At 42.9% G+C, this 23,436-nt stretch overlaps 1 protein-coding gene across 1 annotated transcript; it reads right to left on the reverse strand.

Annotated features, from left to right (window-relative positions):
• Nucleotides 1-5,739: 5,739 nt before the first annotated feature.
• Nucleotides 5,740-21,206, reverse strand: LOC141258739 (fucolectin-4-like). The gene is made up of 4 exons (XM_073673795.1): nucleotides 21,097-21,206; nucleotides 9,891-9,981; nucleotides 7,281-7,581; nucleotides 5,740-5,950 (listed from the first exon to the last, which is right to left on the reverse strand). Exons 2-4 carry the CDS (start codon nucleotides 9,949-9,951, stop codon nucleotides 5,779-5,781), a joined length of 534 nt encoding a protein of 177 aa, XP_073529896.1. The 5' UTR covers nucleotides 9,952-9,981; nucleotides 21,097-21,206; the 3' UTR covers nucleotides 5,740-5,778.
• Between the last annotated feature and the right edge of the window lie 2,230 nt (nucleotides 21,207-23,436).

The raw sequence follows: 23,436 nt of genomic DNA on the forward strand, positions 1-23,436 counted from the left end.
GGTATTTAGGCTTTTCAACCACTGAAGAAGCAACATATTTATCAGGTGAACATGAAGTCAGGAAATCATCGACATCAAACAAGGGTATACCAGTTAGGCGTCTATATATAGCTGATGTTGTGGCAAAGCCACTTCCAAGAGCCAAATTTGAAGAATTAAGAACCACTATGGGACTAACAGGGATAAGTAGTTGTTGAGTGGGGGTGTTGGAATAATGCTTATTATTGAATATATTGCATCAACTACTATTTACTACTGTCTAATAGTGCTCCAGCTCTGTCTGTGTGAGTAGCTGGAGCACAGTTTACTTTCACTTTGCAAGTTGACAGACAAGATGCTAAGATCCTGAGCTATAAGAAATTCAGACTGTGTTATCTTTATTCCTGAATAAATATATTAACTGTTGAATGGCTGGACAGTACGGAGATTAATCGACTGCCAACAGCTAGTCTGCATCGGGTTAGTATGGCAACCCAGTTTGCACCTTTAATTTAAACATTCAAGGCCTTTTAAAGTGCACCTGTCAGCAGGAATGTGCACAGAAAACCACATACACTGCCAGGTGGGCGACACTGCACTGATAAAAATGATACCTTGGTTGATGAAATCCGTCCTGTGGTTCTTTTATAAGATTTATTTTCATTTCTAACATAATGAGATGCTCGTGCCTTGGGCGGCCTCTGCTGATCTACCTGCCATTTTGCATAACCAGCTCTACCAATTCCCACTGTTCTACCTGCTGCACAGCTTGGCTGCATTAACGTCTGGGGTCCTTGTGCTCACACTGACTTGCCACTTAGCAAATGCACCTCATCAGATTTGCGTGATCTTACAAGGATGTGTCCCTCAAGACCATCACTGACTCACCCCAAGCCGTAAGTCACAATGCACACAGCATAATATTCATAGAATCATAGAATGGTAGAGTTGGAAGGGACCTCCTGGGTCATCTGGTCCAACCCCCATTCTCTAGACTCTTTTAAGTCTGTCACATGTGCTCAATGCGAGGGTCTTCTCATCGATGAAAAGAACATGGTGAAAACGTCAGACCTACTAATTCTGGAGTTCTCTGGTCAATGAGATATCTAGCTTCACGTTGCTGGGCTGTGAACTCTGGTCCCAGTACAGGACATCAGACCCTCATATAATAAATAATCTCTTTCTGATAGTTTGGTCTGACACATGCACATTATTATCCACTCGAGATCTAATTGCTGTAGAAGACTCTGCCTGTTACTTTTCACACTACAGTGCAGGTACTGAGCCTGTTTCTGCACTGGTGTCCTTCTCTAGCCCTGTATAGAGGTTAATAATTGAAAAATATATGATTTCAGAAGAGTCCATCTATGTTATACTCTTGTTCTAGTACTGAATTTATGTAACAAGCTTAGTTTTAGTGCTGTATCCATATTATGATCTTGGTTCTAATGCTACTTTTATGTTATGACCTTTATGACTCTCCAGTTTCGTCAGGTTGGATGGTGAACGTTGGTGGACGACCATTTTCAGGTCTCTCCAGAGATGCTCAATTGGGTTTAGGTCAGGGCTCTGGCTGGGCCAGTCAAGAATGGTCACAGAGTTGTTCTGAAGCCACTCCTTTGTTATTTTAGCTGTGTGCTTAGGGTTATTGTCTTGTTGGAAGGTGAACCTTCAGCCAAGTCTGAGGTCCAGAGCACTCTGGAAGAGGTTTTCATCCAGGATATCTCTGTACTTGGCCGCATTCATGTTTCCTTCAATTGCAACCAGTTGTCCTGTCCCTGCAGCTGAAAAACACCCCCATAGCATGATGCTGTCACCACCATGTTTCACTGTTGGGATTGTATTGGGCAGGTGATGAGCAGTGCCTGGTTTTCTCCACACATACCGCTTAGAATTATCACCAAAAAGTTCTATCTTCGTCTCATCAGACCAGAGAATCTTATTTCTCATAGTCTGGGAGTCCTTTATGTGTTTTTGAGCAAACTCTATGCCAGCTTTCATAGGTCTTGCACTGAGGAGAGGCTTCCACCGGGCCACTCTGCCATAAAGGCCTGACTGGTGGAGGGCTGTAGCGATAGTTGACTTTGTGGAACTTTCTCCCATCTCCCTACTGCATCTCTGGAGCTCAGCCACAGTGATCTTGGGGTTCTTCTTTACCTCTCTCACCAATGCTCCTCTCCCACGATTGCTCAGTTTGGCTGGACGGCCAGGTCTAGGAAGACTTCTGGTGGCCCAAACTTCTTCCATTTAAGGATTATGGTGGCCACTGTGCTCTTAGGAACCTTGAGTAATGCAGAAATTCTTTTGTAACCTTGGCCAGATCTGTGCCTTGCCACAATTCTGTCTCTGAGCTCCTTGGGCAGTTCCTTTGAGCTCATGATTCTCATTTGGTCTGACATGCACTGTGAGCTGTGAGGTCTTATATAGACAGGTGTGCGCCTTTCCAAATCAAGTCCTATCAGTTTAATTAAACACAGCTGGACTCCAATGAAGGAGTAGAACCATCTCAAGGAGGATCCCAAGGAAATGGACAGCATGTGACTTAAATATGAGTGTCTGAGCAAAGGGTCTGAATACTTATGACCATGTGATATTTCAGTTTTTCATTTTTAATAAATTTGCAAAAAAATTCTACATTTCTGTTTTTTTTCAGTCATGATGTTGTGCAGAGTGTACTTTAATGAGAAAAAATGAACTTTTTAGAATTTACCAAATGGCTGCAATGAAACAAAGAGTGAAAAATTGAAAGGGGTCTGAATACTTTCCGTACCCACTGTATTTCATAGATTGTAAGCTTGCGAGCAGGGTCCTAACTCCTTTTGGTGTCTGAGGTATGTGTTATTCTGTTATGTCTTTCTTGTCTGTACAAATCCCCTCTAAAATGGAAAGTGCTGCGGGATATGTTGGCACTATAGAAATTAACAAAAAAGTATTATTATTGTTATGAGCTTGCTTGATGCTATATTTACGTTATGAGCTTGGTTCTGGTAATGTATGTTATACTCTTGATTCTAGTACTGTATTTATGTTATGCACTTGGTCCTAGTGCTGCATCCATATTATAATTTTGGTTCTAGTGCTGTATTTATGTTATAAGTTTGATTCTAGTACCGTATCTATTTTATGAGCTTGGTTCTTTTACAGTATGTTATTCTCTTAGTTCTAGTACTGTAATTTTTTACTGAGTGGTTCTTGTGTTGTATTCATGCACGGATGTTGGTTATGGTGCTATAGTCATGTACTTATGACTAGTATTGTGCTGTATTCATGTACTGATGTTGATTTTGGTGCTGTATTTATGTTAATAACTTTGTTTTAGTACTGTATTTATATTATGAGTTTGGTTCTGATCCTTTACCTTTTATAATGACTTTGGATCTGGTGCTTTATTTGTGACACTGAGTCATTACTCACGGGCAAGCCATGTGACAGACTAGTCAGGAGATCCGAGGTCAGATACCAGGAGGGCTCGTAGCTCAGGGGGGTGGTAAGACAAAGATGTGGTCAGGTAACAGTCCAGGGTTAAATGCCTGGAGGGTACGTCAAAACCAGGGAGTACAACAAACGAATAGTCATAGACCAAGTCCAGGGTCAGATGCCTGAAGTCAGAGAGCATCAAAAGCAGAAGGTATAATCCACACAAATTGTCACAACAGATCCGAGGTCATCAACAAGGTTGTAAGACAGACACAGAGCAAGCATACACACCTAACTGATGCAAAGCTACAACTGACAATCTGCTGCTCACAGCAAGCCAGCTAAACACCTTGCAAATAATTTGAGGATGAGATGCACCTGGGGAAACACCCACAGACTAGACCAGAATCAAAATTCAGCCCAGCATACCCCGGGATCAGATTGGATGACTGGACTCTCACAAATCCCACAGTTCAGTACACTCCAGATTCCAGGATGGCTGAGCTGTCACTCACAGCATCCTTAGGCTACAGTCAGTTAAGAAACCGTGCCATTATTTAAGTAATGAGCTTGTTTATGGTGTTGTATCTTTTTTTATGAGCTTGGTTCTGGTGCTGTTTAAATTATGAGCTTGGTTCTGGTGCAATATTTTAGTTATAATCTTTGTTCTGGTGCTAAATTTATGTTATGAGCTTGGTTCTAGTACCATATATATATATATATCTCAAGAGATTGGTTCTTCCATTGTACTTATGTTATGATTTTGGTTCCGGTGCAATATGCTGAAGCTCATGTATGTAGCTCATAAGCTGTACGAGCTTGGTTCTGTTGCTACATTTACATTCTGAGTTTGGTTACTGTGTGTTTGGTGCTGTGTTTTATGATCATCTTTCAGGTAATATATTTATCTTATGATCTTGCTCTTGTGCTGTCTTCATATTTCTGTTCTCACTGATAACAACTAATCTGTTCCTCAATCTTGAAAGGGACAATGAAACTTTCACCCTTTTTATCTATGAACTGTTACAATATTTACTGCCACAACTCTTTCGCCCCTTCCTACATTGATAGTTCGGCTTCATATCACTTGTCTTATTTACTGCACTATTCTATGTCCCGTTGTGTATAAATATTATTATTATCATTTATTATTATAGCGCCATTAGTTCCATGGTGCTTTACGTCTTTAAAAAGGGTATAGGTATGCGAGTCTTCAGATTTCGTGTTATACTGACGCCTGATGACGAGACCTGAGTAGTCTCAAAAGTTGATTTTTACTACCATCATTTCAGTTAATCATTAAAGGTATCAATCACTCAGGACTCTCAAATTGTAATATTTTTCTATCTACTGGCTAACACGGTACAAAGATATGTCTTTCCTATATTAGTCTTGAAGTGCACCCATCTAGGACTGTATCAACATTGTTATAACGGTCATACTTGTGAAATTATCCAGTGCGTAATCGCAAAGCTTGTTTCCTCTTTGACACACTAGCTGCCACGTCTGTGTCTGAAACTGCGTCATCGACAATTTGGGAGAGGAACATTGTAAAATAAAAAGTCCTGCTCTGGTCTACTTATATACTTTGGTCTGGTCACCAGTGGGATCTTCACTGGGCCATCTTTGACATCATCTGGAGCCCATCACTGGTGGGATCTTCACTTGGCCATCTTTGACATCATCTGGAGCCCATCACTGGTGGGATCTTCACTTGGCCATCTTTGACATCATCTGGAGCCCATCACTGGTGGGATCTTCACTTGGCCATCTTTGACATCATCTGGAGCCCATCACTGGTGGGATCTTCACTTGGCCATCTTTGACATCATCTGGAGCCCATCACTGGTGGGATCTTCACTTGGCCATCTTTGACATCTTCTGGAGCCCATCATCTTCACTGTTACCTACACTGGCTAGGCTACTATGTCATGATGTTGTGTCGTAGACACCTCAAGAGTCAACAGAGATGCTGGAAGATGCCAGAGATGGCCCACTGAAGACCACACCAGTGACCAGTCCAAAGAAGATCACCAGACTAGGAAAACAGGTGAGGACAATGGGAGTATTATTATAGCCTTCGTTTTCAAACCCTTCCCGACCCTTTTGAAATCCACAGTCACCCTTACGCCGATTCCAAAGTTATTCAAAAAACAATAAATTTGTATTCTGGCAAATTAAATTTTTTGTAAAATTTGAGGTAAATTCAATTTGAATTAAAGCAATTTGCTCATCTCTAGTAATGAGCTGGAATATCACATGCAAAAAAGGAATTTCACTCTTTCATCATTTGACGCGCTGTCACCTTCATTTCTTCTGGGAAAAATATTTTGAGACGCAGAGTATTGTTTGTATCACTTTATTGTACTTTTCATTACTTTTTCATTTGTCACATTTTGAATCGGTGTTCTCAGGAACTCCAAAGACCTGAACTTCACAGAGTTGAAGATACTGATGTCTCCCGGGTAAAATGATGTTCACGTAGCGGCCGATCATCCCGTTGCATTGGAAGGTTTGGGTGGCACCATTGGTTATGGCATTAATCTCAGCGCAACTAAAATAGGAATAAAACCAAAGACTTCAAAAACTCCAAAAACAACAAGTTCTAATCCTACAACCATGACCCTTTGTGTACTAGTTGTACAAGGGTTATCAGGAGTGCCGGCTGAGGTTTGCAAGGGTTCACCTTTTACATACTCCAGATCATTGTTACCACCAGTAATATTTTGAAGGACTTTCAAGTAGGTAATAAATATATGGCATTTGCACCAAATTTTTTGATGGTGTTAATTAATTATGGAGAGTATTTCTTGGGTGTTTTGTCCAAGAGCTCTGTCCTACAAAGTGAAATGTCCAAGAGATTCTCATCCACCTTTCCATCATTGCATGCCCTAAAATCTATTCTTGAACAGATTTGGGGTCAAAGAGTCAATATATAGGTTAGTTGTTGTAAATGTAGACTATAGCTTGGGGGGGTTGTACAAAACAAAAATGGAGCTTGTCCGTGGATGATACAATTAAGAACTTTACAACTTTTTCCAATTTATCCCAGAACTACATTTTTATTAGGATTAAGTAACACTTGGGTCTTCTTTTCACCCTCTTGCTGGACAAGTTCCTTTAGTTTTAAGCCAAAGACCGGTCACTGGCACAGAAATAAGAGGTTTATGAATCGAAACAATCTCTCTAAATAGTAATGTAGCACTACTGAATTAAGGTGTGCAAGTAGGGTCCAATACCGCATGATAAGTGGGAAAAACTTGGCACTCAAAAAGAGAGAATTTTATAAATTTCGATCACAGTCCATAAGTAGAAACAACAGACGTTTCGGTCAATATGACCTTCATCGCTACTACTAGTCGCGACTACTTGAATTAGCGGTGGATACTGCATTCTTTGCCCCACACGCCACTCATCTGGATACATGATTTATCTTTATTGGGACTTTTCGTCCTTTTCCTTCTGCCTCTTCCTCTCTTCTCAGCAGATGGTTCACTGATGAAGGTCGTGTTGACCGAAACGTCTGTTGTTTCTACTTATGGACTGTGATTTAAAATTTATAAAGTTCTCTCTCTTTTTGAGTGCCAAGTTTTTCTCATTAATCTCTCTTAATAGAACATTGGTCGTCAGGTCCCATCAGTACACACCAAAATAATATGGATTTTTTTAGATGGATTTTCAAGGGGTGGCTGAAAGGCCAAACTCTTGAAATGTCATGTTAATTTTCACGTTTATCTACCAAACTGAGGAAGGAAACCATTGCATTCTACATGTGGAATTTCTCCACCCTAGGACTAGAATTGCTCCACTCCTAAATTATATCAGTTCTGAGAAAAGTGAAAACACATTTTTACTTGCAGTTCTCTAAACCTAAAAACATTCACCTTGGGTTATTATTTGCATTGTTGTCTTCTGAGTTTCCAACAAGAATAAGACCACCATTGAGCCGATCTCCACAGCAGTCTCCTCTGCTAGTGATTGCGATATAAGAGATCTTATGAGGATCCAGTAAGTCCACTCTCCACCAGGGAGAATCCTCAAGGTTAGTGCTAGAACAAGATCCATACTTATAGAACGAGTTTAGGTTTCCATCAATGGCATTAATAGCGTTGAAGAGGTAGCCATAATCAATGCTGTAGTAGAGGGATGACTGTGTGGCTCGGCCTCGAAGGGCAACATTTTTAACTGTGGATCACAAAAACAGAGAAAATCAGACATTCAGATAAAAGTTCACCTGATAACTCATTAATTTTTAGACTAGAATTGCTATTCTGTTATTCAATGTTACCCCATACTGCTCTTATAGTGACCATCAAAATATCAATCCCAAATGTACAGAAAGTGATCAGATCTGTGCACCCCTGACCAATCCAAACGGTACATCACCGACCAATCCCAACTGTAACCACCAACCAATCCCAACCATGCACCACCGACCAATCCAAACTGTGCACCACTGACCAATCCTAACTGTACACCACTGACCAATCCCAACTGCACCACTGACCAATCCCAACTGTGCACCATCGATCAATCCCAACTGTACACCACTGTTCAATCCCAAATGTGCACCACTGACCAATCCCAACTGCACCACTGACCAATCCCAACTGTGCACCATTGATCAATCCCAACTGTGCACCACTGACCAATCCCAACTGTACACCGCCAAGTAATCCCAACAATACATCACCAACCAATCCCAACTGTGCACCACCGACCAATTCCAACTGTGCACCACTGACCAATCCCAACTGTGCACCACTGACCAATCCCAACTGTACACCACTGACCAATCCCAACTGTACACCAGTGACCAATCCCAACTGTGCACCACTGACCAATCCCAACTGTGCACCACTGACCAATCCCAACTGTACACCACTGACCAATCCCAACTGTAAACCACTGACCAATCCCAACTGTGCACCACTGACCAATCCCAACTGTAAACCACTGACCAATCCCAACTGTGCACCACTGACCAACCCCAACTGTGCACCATCGATCAATACCAACTGTGCACCATCGATCAATCCCAACTGTACACCACCAACCAATCCCAACTGTGCACCACTGACCAATCCCAACTGTACACCACTGACCAATCCCAACTGTACACCACTGACCAATTCCAACTGTGCACCACTGACCAATCCCAACTGTGCACCACTGACCAATCCCAACTGTACACCACTGACCAATCCCAACTATACACCATTGACCAATCCCAACTGTCCACCACTGACCAATCCCAACTGTGCACCACTAACCAATCCCAACTGTACACCACTGACCAATCCCAACTGTGCACCACTGACCAATCATAACTGCCCATCACCGACCAATCCAAACTGTACACCACTTACCAATCCCAACCTTGCACCACTGACTAATCCCAACCTTGCACCACCTGCCAATTGTGCACATCACCGACCAATCCCAACTGTACACCGCCAAGTAATCCCAACTATACATCACCAACCAATCCCAACTGTGCACCACCAACCAATCCCAACTGTGCACCACCAACCAATCCCAACTGTGCACCACCGACCAATTCCAACTGTGCACCAGTGACCGATCTCAACTATGCACCACTGACCAATCCCAATTGTGCATCACTGCACAATCCCAGCTGTACGCCACCAACTAATCCCATGCGTCTGGCCACCCCTTATCTCTCTTCTGATGGAAATGACCATGATGGTTGGACTCCTGGACTCCCTCTGGTTAGCAGTGTGGAGAGATGTGCTCCCAAGGTCACAAGAGAAGGAAGTTCTCTCTTCTGTTACCTGCTCCTGGAGGGTCTGCAAAGTGATGGGCGGGTGGAGGCCTCCTGGGCTCTTATCCCTTCTTCTCTCCGTATAATTTGACTTTCTTTAGGATGCTTGCGATCAGCGCTGCCACTACTCAGGTGATTGGGCACCTAGGACCCGCGGCTTGCTATTGTGTCACCTTATGGCACTATTATTTGGGCACCATGCTGTAATTAGACACCATATGGCCATATGTGCACTGTATGGTCATACATGGTATGGGACAATGCCAGCCGAAGACCCTGCACAGGGCACTGCCCAACGTAAGGCCAGTCCTGGTTTTTAGATTCTTCACCATTCTCAGGATCTCTGCTTGCTGTCAATGTGTAGAAAACATTCCTGGCTGGAAACTATTCCCGGATTGTAATATATTAAAAACATCAGAAGGAGACCCCACAACCCTGTGGTAGCCCCCCCGTACTTACAGGGAAGCAGCAGCCAACATGTGCCGGATGCATCTGCGGAGAATGTTGTGCCGCCACCTGCTGGTCATGTCTTACATTGATGAGCAGCAGCTCAAAAATATTCTACCCGCCGCTTCTCAATAAGGATTGATCAGATATTAAAGGGGTTGTCCAGGATTAGAGGAATAAATGGATTGTGTCTTTATTTTATCTTAAGTGTGGACCATGATATCTTATATCTGCCAATTACTAATAAAAGTAATTTACTCACGGGTCTGAGCAGTAATTCCAGTCATCAGCCAGAAGAGAGCGATAGTGAGCTGAGGAGTCATATTGAGGGCACAGCGGGAATATGGAGGAACCTGAAGACAAAGCAGAGATTTACTGGTGGAGTAATATCGCCCATTGCAAACAATCACTTCCAGACCTATTAATGGGGCGCTCCGCTAGGGACAATCCTCTTCTTTTTTTTTTGTTAAAGAACCTTTCCCTAGAAATAAACTATTGATTATCCTTCAGCGACTAGCGGTAATCTCTGCGAGAACCCAATAACCCTACATATGTATAATGACGAGTATAAAAGTGAACAGGACCCTATGCATTTACAGATAAGAAGAAAAACCTATTGGGAGCAATACGGATAAAACGTGATTTGTTTTTTTAATTGATAATTAATTAAAAAGTGTAAAGACACAAGATGATCCGGTCTTAATGATCACGTCGGTTTTGTAGCCATTCCTTTAAATAAATAAATATCTCTTCTTCTTTGTATCTTTTTGTATCTTTTGTTTCGTTTTTTTTTATAGTTTACTTTTTGTTTTTTATTTCTTCATTTCCAGGCTGAATTCTAGAATTATTTCGGATACCGTCAGTCCTCTGTCGGACATATATCTGCACATTCTCTGCCATCTTTTGGATACAAGTTGTTGATACATTGTTTGTATTTCTTTTCTCTTATTTATCGCTGGCGGATACCATAATAAGGTTCCTATGTTATGTATGACCACTGCATGTGTTTTTTCTGTATTACTTCTTTGATGTAACTTTTTACTTTTAGCATATTATCTTGGAGAACCAGTATTTCTACAAATAATTGTTAAGATAGTTCATTATTAACCCTATTCTCTATTCTCTGAGTGATATATTGTTGCATAGATTCCGTGAAAAAGTGTTTGCCCCCTTCTTGATTTCTTATTCTTTTGCTTGTTTGTCAGATCACAAAACAAATGTAAATATTAGAGAAAGATAACACAAGTAATCACAAAATGCAGCTTTTACATGAAGGTCTTTATGGAGGGAAAAAGAAATCCAAACCTACAGGGCCCTGTGTGAGAAAGTGATTGCCCCCTAAACCTAATAACTGGTTGGGACGCCCTTAGCAGCAACAACTGCAATCAAGCATTTGCGATATCTGGCAACGAGTCTTTTACAACGCTCTGGAGGAATTTTGGCCGCTCATCTTCGCAGAATTGTTGTAATTCAGCCACATTGGAGGGTTTCCAAGAATGAACCGTCTTTTTAAGGCCTGGCCACAGCTCTCAATTGGATTAAGGTCAGGACTTTGACTAAGCCACTCCAAAGTCTTAATTTTGTTTTTCTTAAGCCATTCAGAGGTGGACATGCTTGTGTGTTTTGGATCATTGTTCTGCTGCATAACCCAAGTGTGCTTCAGCTTGAGGTCATGAACAGATGGCCGGACATTCTCCTTCAGGATATTTTGGTAGACAGCAGAATTCATGTTTCCATTTACCACAGCAAGTCTTCCAGGTCCCGAAGCAGCAAAACAGCCCCAGACCATCACACTACCACCACCATATTTTACTGTTGGTATGATGTTCCTTTTCTGAAATGCTGTGTTACTTCTAAGCCAAATGTAATGGGACATAGACCGTCCAAAAAGTTCAACTTGTGTCTCATCAATCCACAAAGTGTTCTCCCAAAAGTCTTGGAGATCATCAAGATGTTTTCTGGCAAAACTGAGATGATCCTTTATGTTCTTTTTGCTCAGCAGAGGTTTTCATCTTGGAACTGTGCCGTGCAGGCCATTTTCACCCAGTCTCTTTCTTATGGTGGAGTCATGAACGCTGACCTGACCATACCTGAGGCAAGTGAGGCTTTCAGTTCTTTGAATGTTGTTGCTGGGTCTTTTGTGACCTCTTGGATGAGTTGTCGTTGCACTCTTGGGATAATTTTGGTCGGTCAGCCTCTCCTGGGAAGGTTCACCACTGTTCCATGTTTTCTCCATTTGTAGATAATGGCTCTCACTGTGGTTCGCTGGAGTCCCAAAGCTTTAGAAATGGCTTTATAACCTTTTCCAGACTGATGGATCTCAATTACTTTGTTTGTCATTTGTTCTTGAATTTCTTTGGATGGCAGCATGATGTCTAGCTTTAGAGGATCTTTTGGTCTACTTCACTTTGTCAAGCAGTTCCTATTTAAGTGATTTCTTGATTAATGTCACATCTGTTCTCAATCAGGCCTGTAGGCGGGTAGGGAAATTGAACTCAGCTTCCCAAAGATGTGATAAACCACAGTTAATATATGTTTTAAGGGAGGAGGGTTGCAATTGTTATGTTCTGCTACCAAAGCTAAGGAAAGAGAGGAGATCTGTCCCTACTATAGGACTCAGCTGAATCCCTACGATGTAACAGGGAACCTGATCCTGCGATCAGACCTGCTAAAGTCCTAATCTAGTCTGTACGGAGACCTATAGATGTGGGGAGGGAATCCCTACAAGTACTAAGGACTGGGAGGAATATGGGACACCTCCTAACAGAAATAGTAGCAGACAGACAAACAAACAAAATATATAGAACATAGAGGTCCGTAGACCAAGCAAACTAACAGAGCTAGATACAGAGCACAGGCTAGCTAGAAAGTAGATATACAATGAAGTCCAGCAAAGCCAGAAGGGCGGAGCAGGATTAAATAGGCCAACAAGGTCATGTGACCAGCAAAGGAAAAAAAACCTAACAGCAAGGTTCTAACAGTACCCCCCCTTCTAAGAGGATCCTCCGGATCCCCTAGGACCAGGCTTATCAGGAAATCTCCTGTGAAACGCTCTGATAAGTCTGGACGCGGAAACATCATCTGACCTCACCCAAGAGTTATCCTCGGGTCCGAAACCTTTCCAGGCCACAAGATACTGCAAACTACCTCTATACCGTCTAGAGTCAAGGATGCGAGAAATTTCATATTCCCCGTCCTCCACCACCGGAGGAACAGAGGCAGAGGCGTCACCATCCGACACAACAGCTTTTTTTAACAGAGAGACATGAAAGACCGGATTAATTCTCCAGGAGGTAGGAACCTCCAACCTAACAGCAGATTGGTTGACAACCTGAAGCACCTTAAAGGGCCCTACAAACTTGGGACCCAATTTCTTAGAAGGAATCCTCAACCGCAGATTCCTAGAGGACAACCAAACCATGTCACCAACAGCGAACAAAACCTCCTGTCGTTTCCTATCAAAGTAGTCTTTAGATTTTCTGTTGGCCTCCTGAAGATTACCACGCACATCCGTCCAAACTCTTTCCAAATCACCGGAAAAATTCTCCTCCTCAGGCACGGCAGATCCCAACTTGGAGAACGACCCAAACGACGGATGTCTCCCAGAACAACAAAAAAAAGGCGAACAACCAGCAGAAGAAGATGTATGATTGTTCAGAGCAAATTCGGCAAGTGGCAGAAACTCAGACCACCCCTCTTGATTGTCTGCCACAAAACAACGCAAGAACTGCTCAACATCCTGGTTTTTCCTTTCTGTCTGGCCATTAGATTCAGGATGATATCCGGACGAAAACGACAAATGAATTCCCAACCTGTCACAAAAGGCACGCCAAAAACGAGCCACGAACTGAGGACCCCTATCAGAAACAATGTCAGTAGGAACGCCATGAAGTCTGACAATTTCCTTGACAAAGGCCTTAGCGAGAGTTTTAGCGCAGGGCAGTTTGACGAAGGGAACCAAGTGACACATCTTGCTAAAACGGTCCACGACCACCCAGATGACAGTAAAACCCTCAGAGGGGGGAAGGTCAGTTATAAAGTCCATAGCCAAATGTGTCCAAGGAGCACTGGGGACCTCCAAAGGACAAAGCAACCCCGCAGCAGGAGTATGTGAGGACTTAGATCTAGCACATATAGTACATTGGCGCACCCACTTAATGACTTCCTTCTGCCATCCAGGCCACCAAAAACTGCGACCCACCAGTCTCTTGGTCTCAGAGATTCCGGGATGACCTGCCAACCGAGATTCGTGACACTCAACAAACAAATCTCTCCTAAAGGTCCCAGACACAAACAACCTCCCATGAGGAGTGTTAGATGGGGCATTCTCCTGAGCTTTAAGAATCTCATCTTCCAAAACGGAGTCTAAAGCAGCTATCACAACACCTTCTTGTAAAATGTTCTCCTCTTTCTCAGCACCGACTATGGGAGAAAAACTGCGAGACAAGGCATCCGCCTTAACATTCTTAGTACCAGGGATGTAAGTAACGGAGAAATTAAACCGCGAGAAAAACAGTGCCCACCTAGCCTGACGGGCATTCAGGCGCTTGGCAGCATCAAGATATATCAGATTTTTATGATCCGTAAGAACCTGAACGGGAAATTCCGCACCTTCCAAGAGGTGGCGCCAGTGTTCAAATGCGAGTTTAATAGCCAATAATTCCCGATTACCAATATCGTAATTCAATTCAGTCTCAGCTGATGCCACACGGTCAGGATCATCATATAATAGCCCCAAAGCAGAAAAAAAACTATCCACTGATCTGAAGCATGTATCACTAGGTTGCAAAGAAAAGGCCCACTCCTGAGGCTCTTTGCGCAAAAGTGACATTATGAACCCTATGCGCTGGGATTCATCCCCAGAGGACTTAGGTCTCAAACGAAAATACAATAAGCAAGCATTTTTAAATGAAAAAAATTCTCGATGTTCACCAAAAAATAAATCCGGCAAACATACCTTAGGCTCCAAGAAATATGCTCCAGGACAGTTACTCACGTGCTGACGGAGCTCGGCCACTTCCAGAGAGAGTCCCTGCAGGTGTTTAGCCAAATCCTGAACCGACACCATGATGGAACAAAAAAAAAAAAAATCTTTCCTTAGAGAATTTGCTGGCTGGACTTACTGTTATGTTCTGCTACCAAAGCTAAGGAAAGAGAGGAGATCTGTCCCTACTATAGGACTCAGCTGAATCCCTACGATGTAACAGGGAACCTGATCCTGCGATCAGACCTGCTAAAGTCCTAATCTAGTCTGTACGGAGACCTATAGATGTGGGGAGGGAATCCCTACAAGTACTAAGGACTGGGAGGAATATGGGACACCTCCTAACAGAAATAGTAGCAGACAGACGAACAAACAAAATAGATAGAACATAGAGGTCCGTAGACCAAGCAAACTAACAGAGTTAGATACAGAGCACAGGCTAGCTAGAAAGTAGATATACAATGAAGTCCAGCAAAGCCAGAAGGGCGGAGCAGGATTAAATAGGCCAACAAGGTCATGTGACCAGCAAAGGAAAAAAAAACTAACAGCAAGGTTCTAACAGCAATAATGTTTTCACACAGGGCTTTGTAGGTTTGGATTTATTTTTCCCTTAATCATAATGGCTTTCATTTAAAAACTGTGTTTTGTGGTTACTTGTGTTATCTTCGTCTGACATTTACATTTGTTTTGTGATCTGAAACATTTAAGTGACAAACATGCAAAAGAATAAGAAATCAGGAAGGGGGCAAAAACTTTTTCACACCACTGTATGTATTTTATACAGTGCCTTGTGAAAGTATTTGGCCCCCTTGAACTTTTCTACCTTTTACCACATTTCTGGCTTCAAACATAAAGATATAAAATTCTAATTTTTGGGGGAAGAATCGACAAGTGGGACACAATCGTGAAGTGGAGCGAAATTTATTGGATATTTTAAACTTTTTTAACAAATTAAAAACTGAAAAGTGGGGCGTGCAATATTATTCTGCCCCTTTACTTTCAGTGCAGAAGTTCAGTGAGGATCTCTGAAGGATCCAGTGTTCTCCTAAATGACCGGTAATGATAAATAGGATCCACCTGTGTGTAATCAAGTCTCCGTATAAATGCACCTGCTCTGTGATAGTCTCAGGGGTCTCTGCTCTGTGATAGTCTCAGGGGTCTCTGCTCTGTGATAGTCTCAGGGGTCTCTGCTCTGTGATAGTCTCAGGGGTCTCTGCTCTGTGATAGTCTCAGGGGTCTCTGCTCTGTGATAGTCTCAGGGGTCTCTGCTCTGTGATAGTCTCAGGGGTCTCTGCTCTGTGATAGTCTCAGGGGTCTCTGCTCTGTGATCGTCTCAGGGGTCTCTGCTCTGTGATCGTCTCAGGGGTCTCTGCTCTGTGATCGTCTCAGGGTTCTGTTTCAAGTGCAGAGAGCATCATGAAGACCAAGGAACACACCAGGCAGGTCCGAGATACTGTTGTGGCGAAGTTTAAAGCCGGATTTGGATACAAAAAGATTTCCCAAGTTTTAAACATCTCAAGGAGCACTGTGCAAGCGATCATATGGAAATGGAAGGAGTATCAGACCACTGCAAATCTACCAAGACCCGGCCGTCCCTCTAAACTTTCATCTCAAACAAGGAGAAGACTGATCAGAGATGCAGCCAAAAGGCCCATGATCACTCTGGATGAACTGCAGAGATCTACAGCTGAGGTGGGAGAGTCTGTCCATAGGACAAATCTGGCCTTTATGGAGGAGTGGCAAAAAGAAAGCCATTTCTGAAAGATATCCATAAAAAGTCTCGTTTGAAGTTTGCCACAAGCCACCTGGGAGACACACCAAAACTGTGGAATAAGGTGCTCTGGTCAGATGAAACCAAAATCAAACTTTTTGGCTAAGTGCCCCGCAGAAATACGATATGTTTGGTGTAAAAGCAACACAGCTCATCACCCTCAAAACACCATCCCCACTGTCAAACATGGTGGTGGCAGCATCATGGTTTGGGCCTGCTTTTCTTCAGAAGGGACAGGGAAGATGGTTAAAATTGATGGGAAGATGGACGGAGCCATATACAGGACAATTCTGGAAGAAAACCTGGTGGAGTCTGCAAAAGACCTGAGACTGGGACAGAGATTTATCTTCCAACAAGACAATGATCCCAAACATAAAGCAAAATCTACAATGGAATGGTTCAAAAATAAACGTATCCAGGTGTTAGAATGGCCAAGTCAAAGTGCAGACCTGAATCCAATCGAGAATCTGTGGAAAGAGCTGAAAACTGCTGTTCACAAACGCCCTCCATCCAACCTCAATGAGCTCGAGCTGTTTTGCAAGGAAGAATGGGCAAGAATTTCAGCCTCTCGATGTGCAAAACTGCTAGAGACATACCCCAAGAGACGTGCAGCTGTAATCGCACCAAAAGGTGGCGCTACAAAGTATTAACTCAAGGGGGCCGAATAATATTGCACGCCCCACGTTTCAGTTTTTAATTTGTTAAAAAAGTTTAAAATATCCAATAAATTTCGTTCCACTTCACGATTGTGTCCCACTTGTTGTTGATTCTTCCCCCAAAAATTAGAATTTTATATCTTTATGTTTGAAGCCAGAAATGTGGCAAAAAGTAGAAAAGTTCAAGGGGGGGGGGAATACTTTCACAATGCACTGTATATTTGAGTAAGTATGCACATTCATTCATCTTTACTTTACCACTTGAGCACTTGCACTTTGCCCCCTTTTTCCATGTTTTATTTTCACTCTTAATATTCTCAGTGTTTTTTATTCATTATGCTCCTCCTCATATCAGTGTTATCTATATATTTATATTTGTTTTATGTATATATATTTTATATTTCTTTATTGATTTGCACCCTATGAAAATCTATATTTCATACGTTTGCAATTGCACTTTATTTTGTCACATTGACCATTATATATAATACAGACCAAAAGTTTGGACACACCTTCTCATTTAAAGATTTTTCTGTATTTTCTTGACTATGAAAATTGTACATTCACACTGAAGGCATCAAAACTATGAATTATCACATGTGGAATTATATACTTAACAAAAAAGTGTGAAACAACTGAAAATATGTCTTATATTCTAGGTTCTTCACAGTAGCCACCTTTTGCTTTGATGGCTGCTTTGCACACTCTTGGCATTCTCTTGATGAGCTTCTAGAGGTAGTCACCGGAAATGGTCTTCACTTCACAGGTGTGCCCTGTCAGGTTTAATAAGTGGGATTTCTTGCCTTATAAATGGTGTTGGGACCATCAGTTGTGTTGTGCAGAAGTCTGGTGGATACACAGCTGATAGTCCTACTGAATAGACTGTTAGAATTTGTATTATGGCAAGAAAAAAGCAGCTAAGTAAAGAAAAACGAGTGGCCATCATTACTTTAAGAAATGAAGGTCAGTCAGTCCGAAAAATTGGGCAAACTTTGAAAGTGTCCCCAAGTGCAGTTGCAAAAACCATCAAGTGCTTCAAAGAAACTGGCTCACATGAGGACCGCCCAGGAAAGGAAGACCAAGAGTCACCTCTGCTTCTGAGGATAAGTTTATCCGAGTCACCAGCCTCAGAAATCGCAGGTTAACAGCAGCTCAGATTAGAGACCAGGTCAATGCCACACAGAGTTCTAGCAGCAGACACATCTCTACAACAACTGTTAAGAGGAGACTTTGTGCAGCAGGCCTTCATGGTAAAATAGCTGCTAGGAAACCACTGCTAAGGACAGGCAACAAGCAGAAGAGACTTGTTTGGGCTAAAGAACACAAGGAATGGACATTAGACCAGTGGAAATCTGTGCTTTGGTCTGATGAGTCCAAATTTGAGATCTTTGGTTGCAACCACCGTGTCTTTGTGCGATGCAGAAAAGGTGAACGGATGGACTCTACATGCCTGGTTCCCACCGTGAAGCATGGGGGAGGAGGTGTGATGGCGTGGGGGGCTTTGCTGGTGACACTGTTGGGGATTTATTCAAAATTGAAGGCATACTGAACCAGCATGGCTACCACAGCATCTTGCAGCGGCATGCTATTCCATCCAGTTTGCGTTTAGTTGGACCATCATTTATTTTTCAACAGGATAATGACCCCCAAACACCTCCAGGCTGTGTAAGGGCTATTTGACCAAGAAGGAGGGTGATGGGGTGGTACGCCAGATGACCTGGCCTCCACAGTCACCAGACCTGAACCCAATCGAGATGGTTTGGGGTGAGCTGGACCGCAGAGTGAAGGCAAAAGGGCCAACAAGTGCTAAGCATCTCCGGGAACTCCTTCAAGATTGTTGGAAGACCATTTCCGGTGACTACCTCTTGAAGCTCATCAAGAGAATGCCAAGAGAGTGCAAAGCAGTCATCAAAGCAAAAGGTGGCTACTGTGAAGAACCTAGAATATAAGACATATTTTCAGTTGTTTCACACTTTTTTGTTAAGTATATAATTCCACATGTGTTAATTCATAGTTTTGATGCCTTCAGTGTGAATGTACAATTTTCATAGGGAAATACAGAAAAATCTTTAAATGAGAAGGTGTGTCCAAACTTTTGGTCTGTACTGTATATTACTATATATTATACATATTCATATATATTCATGTTTTCCATATCTAATATGTGTACTCTGTCCTCAATTCTATGTTATATCTATACTTATTCTATTTAATCACGTGATCGCCAGTTGTTGATTACATTCTAATCATGTGTCCATTATTGTAGCGATTTCTTCCATGTGACCGTTTTCTATGGTGATCCCCTTCTTGTGACTGTTACATCAATGATCCCTCCCATGTGACCGTTACTACGGCGATTACTTTCACGCTTAGGAGGTGGACCGCTACATCAGCGGTCAGGTGACTGTGACATCAGCGGACGACCAATATACGCGTCACTGTATAGAAGGGAGGAGGTCTGTCTCCACCATCCACATCACTGACCAAGTGACCACTGCGTCATTGGTCACATGTCTTGCTGTTTGTGCGATACTATTTGTTGAATTGCTTCCTACACGCATGCTATTGGTTGATGGGCGGGCCATTTTTTTGGATGGTGTCTGACATCACTCCCGCCCTCCAGATGAGAGGGTTTTTTCATCTGTCACATGTGTAACAACTTATTGGTTATCACAACTGTAAATAACCTGGACATGCAGTCTACCACTACCCCTTGATAAAGCTAGGAGTGAAACGCGCGTCGGGTGCAGTTCTTTCATTGAGTGGTGAGACTTCTTGTAGGCTACTGTGCATGTTTACAGTTCCCACTTATGTTATTTCTATTTTCTCAGGTTTTTTGCACGACTATACCCTATGTTATGGTATCGTCTGCAATACTGGGATTGTATTCTACACTGTTGTACTTATTATTATTTTTTTATTTATTTGTATTTACTTGCTCATATTGCTTGTTTGCTCATCAGCTTTGATCATCTTGTGTCTTACACTTTTTAATTAATTCTCAATGAAAAATCACATTTTATCCGTATTGCTCTGTGCCTTTGCACTTATTCTCTATAGGTTTTTCTTCTATGTGAGAACCCGGCAAGAAGTGTTTCTCCTGCAGCACCCCCACAGGCCAGATGGAGCATTGCACAGATCGATAATCTGTCCTGCTCTTTTTTTCATAAGTCAATAGAAGATAGAACAGATGTGAGGATGTTTATCAGCTATTACAATTCTTTACGATTTGCCTTAGTTATTATTGCACACTGCAAAGCATGCTGGACCCTGGACCCCCAATCTGTGGTCCTGTACCTCCAGTAGCTACTAGCAGCACCCTCATACTATGATAGTACTAGGCACAGCACACTAACAGGTCATGGTTTTAGGGAAACTTTTTTTTAACAGGGGATCCTTGGCTTAGGAACAGATTAAAACATTGTTCTCATGTTACATTTTTGGGAGCGCACCGCTGCTCTGCCTCCCGGCTTCCTTTATGATAGGGAGCAGTGCGCTCCTTAAGATCTGAAGATTGACCGCTTCATCCAGCAGCATGGTCCTACCGCTGGTCTGAACACTAAAACGGCCCGGATCCTGCTCTCCCATAATCTGGCCAGCGTTAGACCAGTGCCTACAAGACTTCAGTGAAAAGAGCCTGCAAGCACTGCCCATGCTCAGCCACCGCTGCTAGATTGCAGTAGTGGTCGGTAACCTAGTCAAAGAGCATTAAACAAAAAAAATGAAAAATGTCTCCATTAATAAGATTAAAATTGCAAAGTTGCTAGTTTTTACAAGCACTTTTGCAATTTTAACCATTAGTCATGTTGATAAAACCCATTTAAAACATTCTAGTCTGGCATTATATTACAAGTGACGTTCTGCAATTTATAAGTAAAATACAATGTAATAGTATTATTAATAATAATAATCATACAATACTTTTATTCTGTAGAATTTCCAATATCAGAGAGAATCTTATTGGCTTACGATGCAGCAGACTGGCATTGAGCGCTGGGGCTGATTGTATCTCCTTCACGTTACATTACAGTCAGTGAGAACATGATTTGGGACTTACCTGGACACTTCAGTGTACGGGGACCGTCCTGCTCTTTTGGTTCTTCTCCGATTACACTTTTTATGACCGCCGCGGAGATTAAATAAGAGAAGGAACAATAATCTGAAAACAATCTCTACCCAATGAGCTTGTGATAAGACTTCGATAAGAAGACAAATATTAACCTTGTATAATGTTAATATTAATATTTGCTCATATTTGATTTCCGTCCTGCCTCCAATTTCACAGAAAAACTATTTGTCTGCGGAGCGTGCACATTGATCAGCATTTTTGCAGCACGGTACAGACTGGGTCAACCCTGTCATTTTGATTTTTCTCTCCAGCGTGAGAGCAATAGCTATAGAATTACAGTGCAAGAAAAACGGGTACTCGTCGGAAGGGATTTCTAAAGCTCAGGAGGTGGTGATCATGTCTGATGTAAAACATGTTCCTGTGTCCAGCCTGGAGAAGGATAGAAGTGAGCGTGGTGCAGAGCACTAGGAGACCCAAGGGAAGTGCACACGGTGCGCCCCAAAGCAGAGGAGGGCTGGTCACTAAAGATCAGTAAATCTGGTAAAATCTGATTCTCCAGATTCGCTGGGAATATTGGATTTGAGTCAATTGCTATCAAATTGAAATTGCCGGTAAAAACATTTATTCTGCTGTAAGATCTCTCCAGATCCCAGAGCATAATAAACTGAGGTGTTAAAAAAAATTATACTTCGCCCCTCATCTATTCTGGAACTGTCAGATCCTCCGGTGGTTCGTTTCCTCCCCCCAGCTCCAGTCTTCTCTGCCATCTTCAGTCTTCTGCACCTCCCATGTTCACTAGGCTTCATACAATTTCTGGCACTGTCTGATCGTCCGGTGGCTCGTTTCCTCCACCCAGCTCCAGTCTACTCTTCCATCTTCAGTCTTCTGCACGTCCTGCGTTCACTAGGCTTCATACAATTTCTGGCACTGTCTGATCGTCCGGTGGCTCGTTTCCTCCACCCAGCTCCAGTCTTCTCTTCCATCTTCAGTCTTCTGCACCTCCTGCGTTCACTAGGCTTCATACAATTTCTGGCACTGTCTGATCGTCCGGTGGCTCGTTTCCTCCACCCAGCTCCAGTCTTCTCTTCCATCTTCAGTCTTCTGCACCTCCTGCGTTCACTAGGCTTCATACAATTTCTGGCATTGTCTGATCCTCCAGTGGCTCGTTTCCTCCACCCAGCTCCAGTCTTCTCTTCCATCTTCAGTCTTCTGCACCTCCTGCGTTCACTAGGCTTCATACAATTTCTGGCACTGTCTGATCGTCCGGTGGCTCGTTTCCTCCACCCAGCTCCAGTCGACTCTTCCATCTTCAGTCTTCTGCACCTCCTGCGTTCACTAGGCTTCATACAATTTCTGGCATTGTCTGATCCTCCAGTGGCTCGTTTCCTCCACCCAGCTCCAGTCTTCTCTTCCATCTTCAGTCTTCTGCACCTCCTGCGTTCACTAGGCTTCATACAATTTCTGGCACTGTCTGATCGTCCAGTGGCTCGTTTCCTCCACCCAGCTCCAGTCTTCTCTTCCATCTTCAGTCTTCTGCACCTCCTGCGTTCACTAGGCTTCATACAATTTCTGGCATTGTCTGATCCTCCAGTGGCTCGTTTCCTCCACCCAGCTCCAGTCTTCTCTTCCATCTTCAGTCTTCTGCACCTCCTGCGTTCACTAGGCTTCATACAATTTCTGGCACTGTCTGATCGTCCAGTGGCTCGTTTCCTCCACCCAGCTCCAGTCTACTCTTCCATCTTCAGTCTTCTGCACCTCCCATGTTCACTAGGCTTCATACAATTTCTGGCATTGTCTGATCCTCCAGTGGCTCGTTTCCTCCACCCAGCTCCAGTCTTCTCTTCCATCTTCAGTCTTCTGCATCTCCCATGTTCACTAGGCTTCATACAATTTCATGACCTCACTATATAGCTAATCAGAGCTGGAGGCGCGAATAGTGAAGAGGAAAGAGAAGACCAGAGCCAGCGAAGAGCCGGGTGGGGAGCTGCGGCAAAAGGACAGGTGATGCCACACAAGAAAAAAAACTTATAACTTTGTGCTGCTTCAGCTTCATCTCATGAGACCTGTAGGAGCCAGAGAATGATAGATCCTGGTAGGCATCGTCCCGACCTCTTATCCCTTACAGTTTGTGCCAATGGACAACCATTGGAATGGTCATCACAAGGCTACAAATACATGTTTGTCATCATTGACCAACTCACTAAGTTTGCGGTGGTGGTCTCTACCCAAGACCAGATCACAGAGTCTGCAGTTGAAAACCTAATGAATAACTTCATTGATCTCCAGCCCAACTACACTTAGAATAATTGGCTTTTCGTCATACAGTAC

This window comes from Phyllobates terribilis, unplaced genomic scaffold (assembly GCF_046119375.1).
Source record: "Phyllobates terribilis strain yellow unplaced genomic scaffold, ASM4611937v1 Scaffold_3__8_contigs__length_932513732, whole genome shotgun sequence".
Lineage (NCBI taxonomy): Eukaryota > Metazoa > Chordata > Amphibia > Anura > Dendrobatidae > Phyllobates > Phyllobates terribilis.

What these genes read in the sequence shown, in the direction of transcription:
- LOC141258739 (XM_073673795.1), bottom strand. Translation starts at nt 9,951, where the DNA reads ATGACTCCTCAGCTCACTATCGCTCTCTTCTGGCTGATGACTGGAATT. An exon ending in TGGAATTACTGCTCAGACCC is followed by an intron (nt 7,582 to 9,890) that starts GTGAGTAAATTA and finishes TGTGATCCACAG; the next exon opens with TTAAAAATGTTGCCCTTCGA. An exon ending in AATGCAAATAATAACCCAAG is followed by an intron (nt 5,951 to 7,280) that starts GTGAATGTTTTT and finishes TTCCTATTTTAG; the next exon opens with TTGCGCTGAGATTAATGCCA.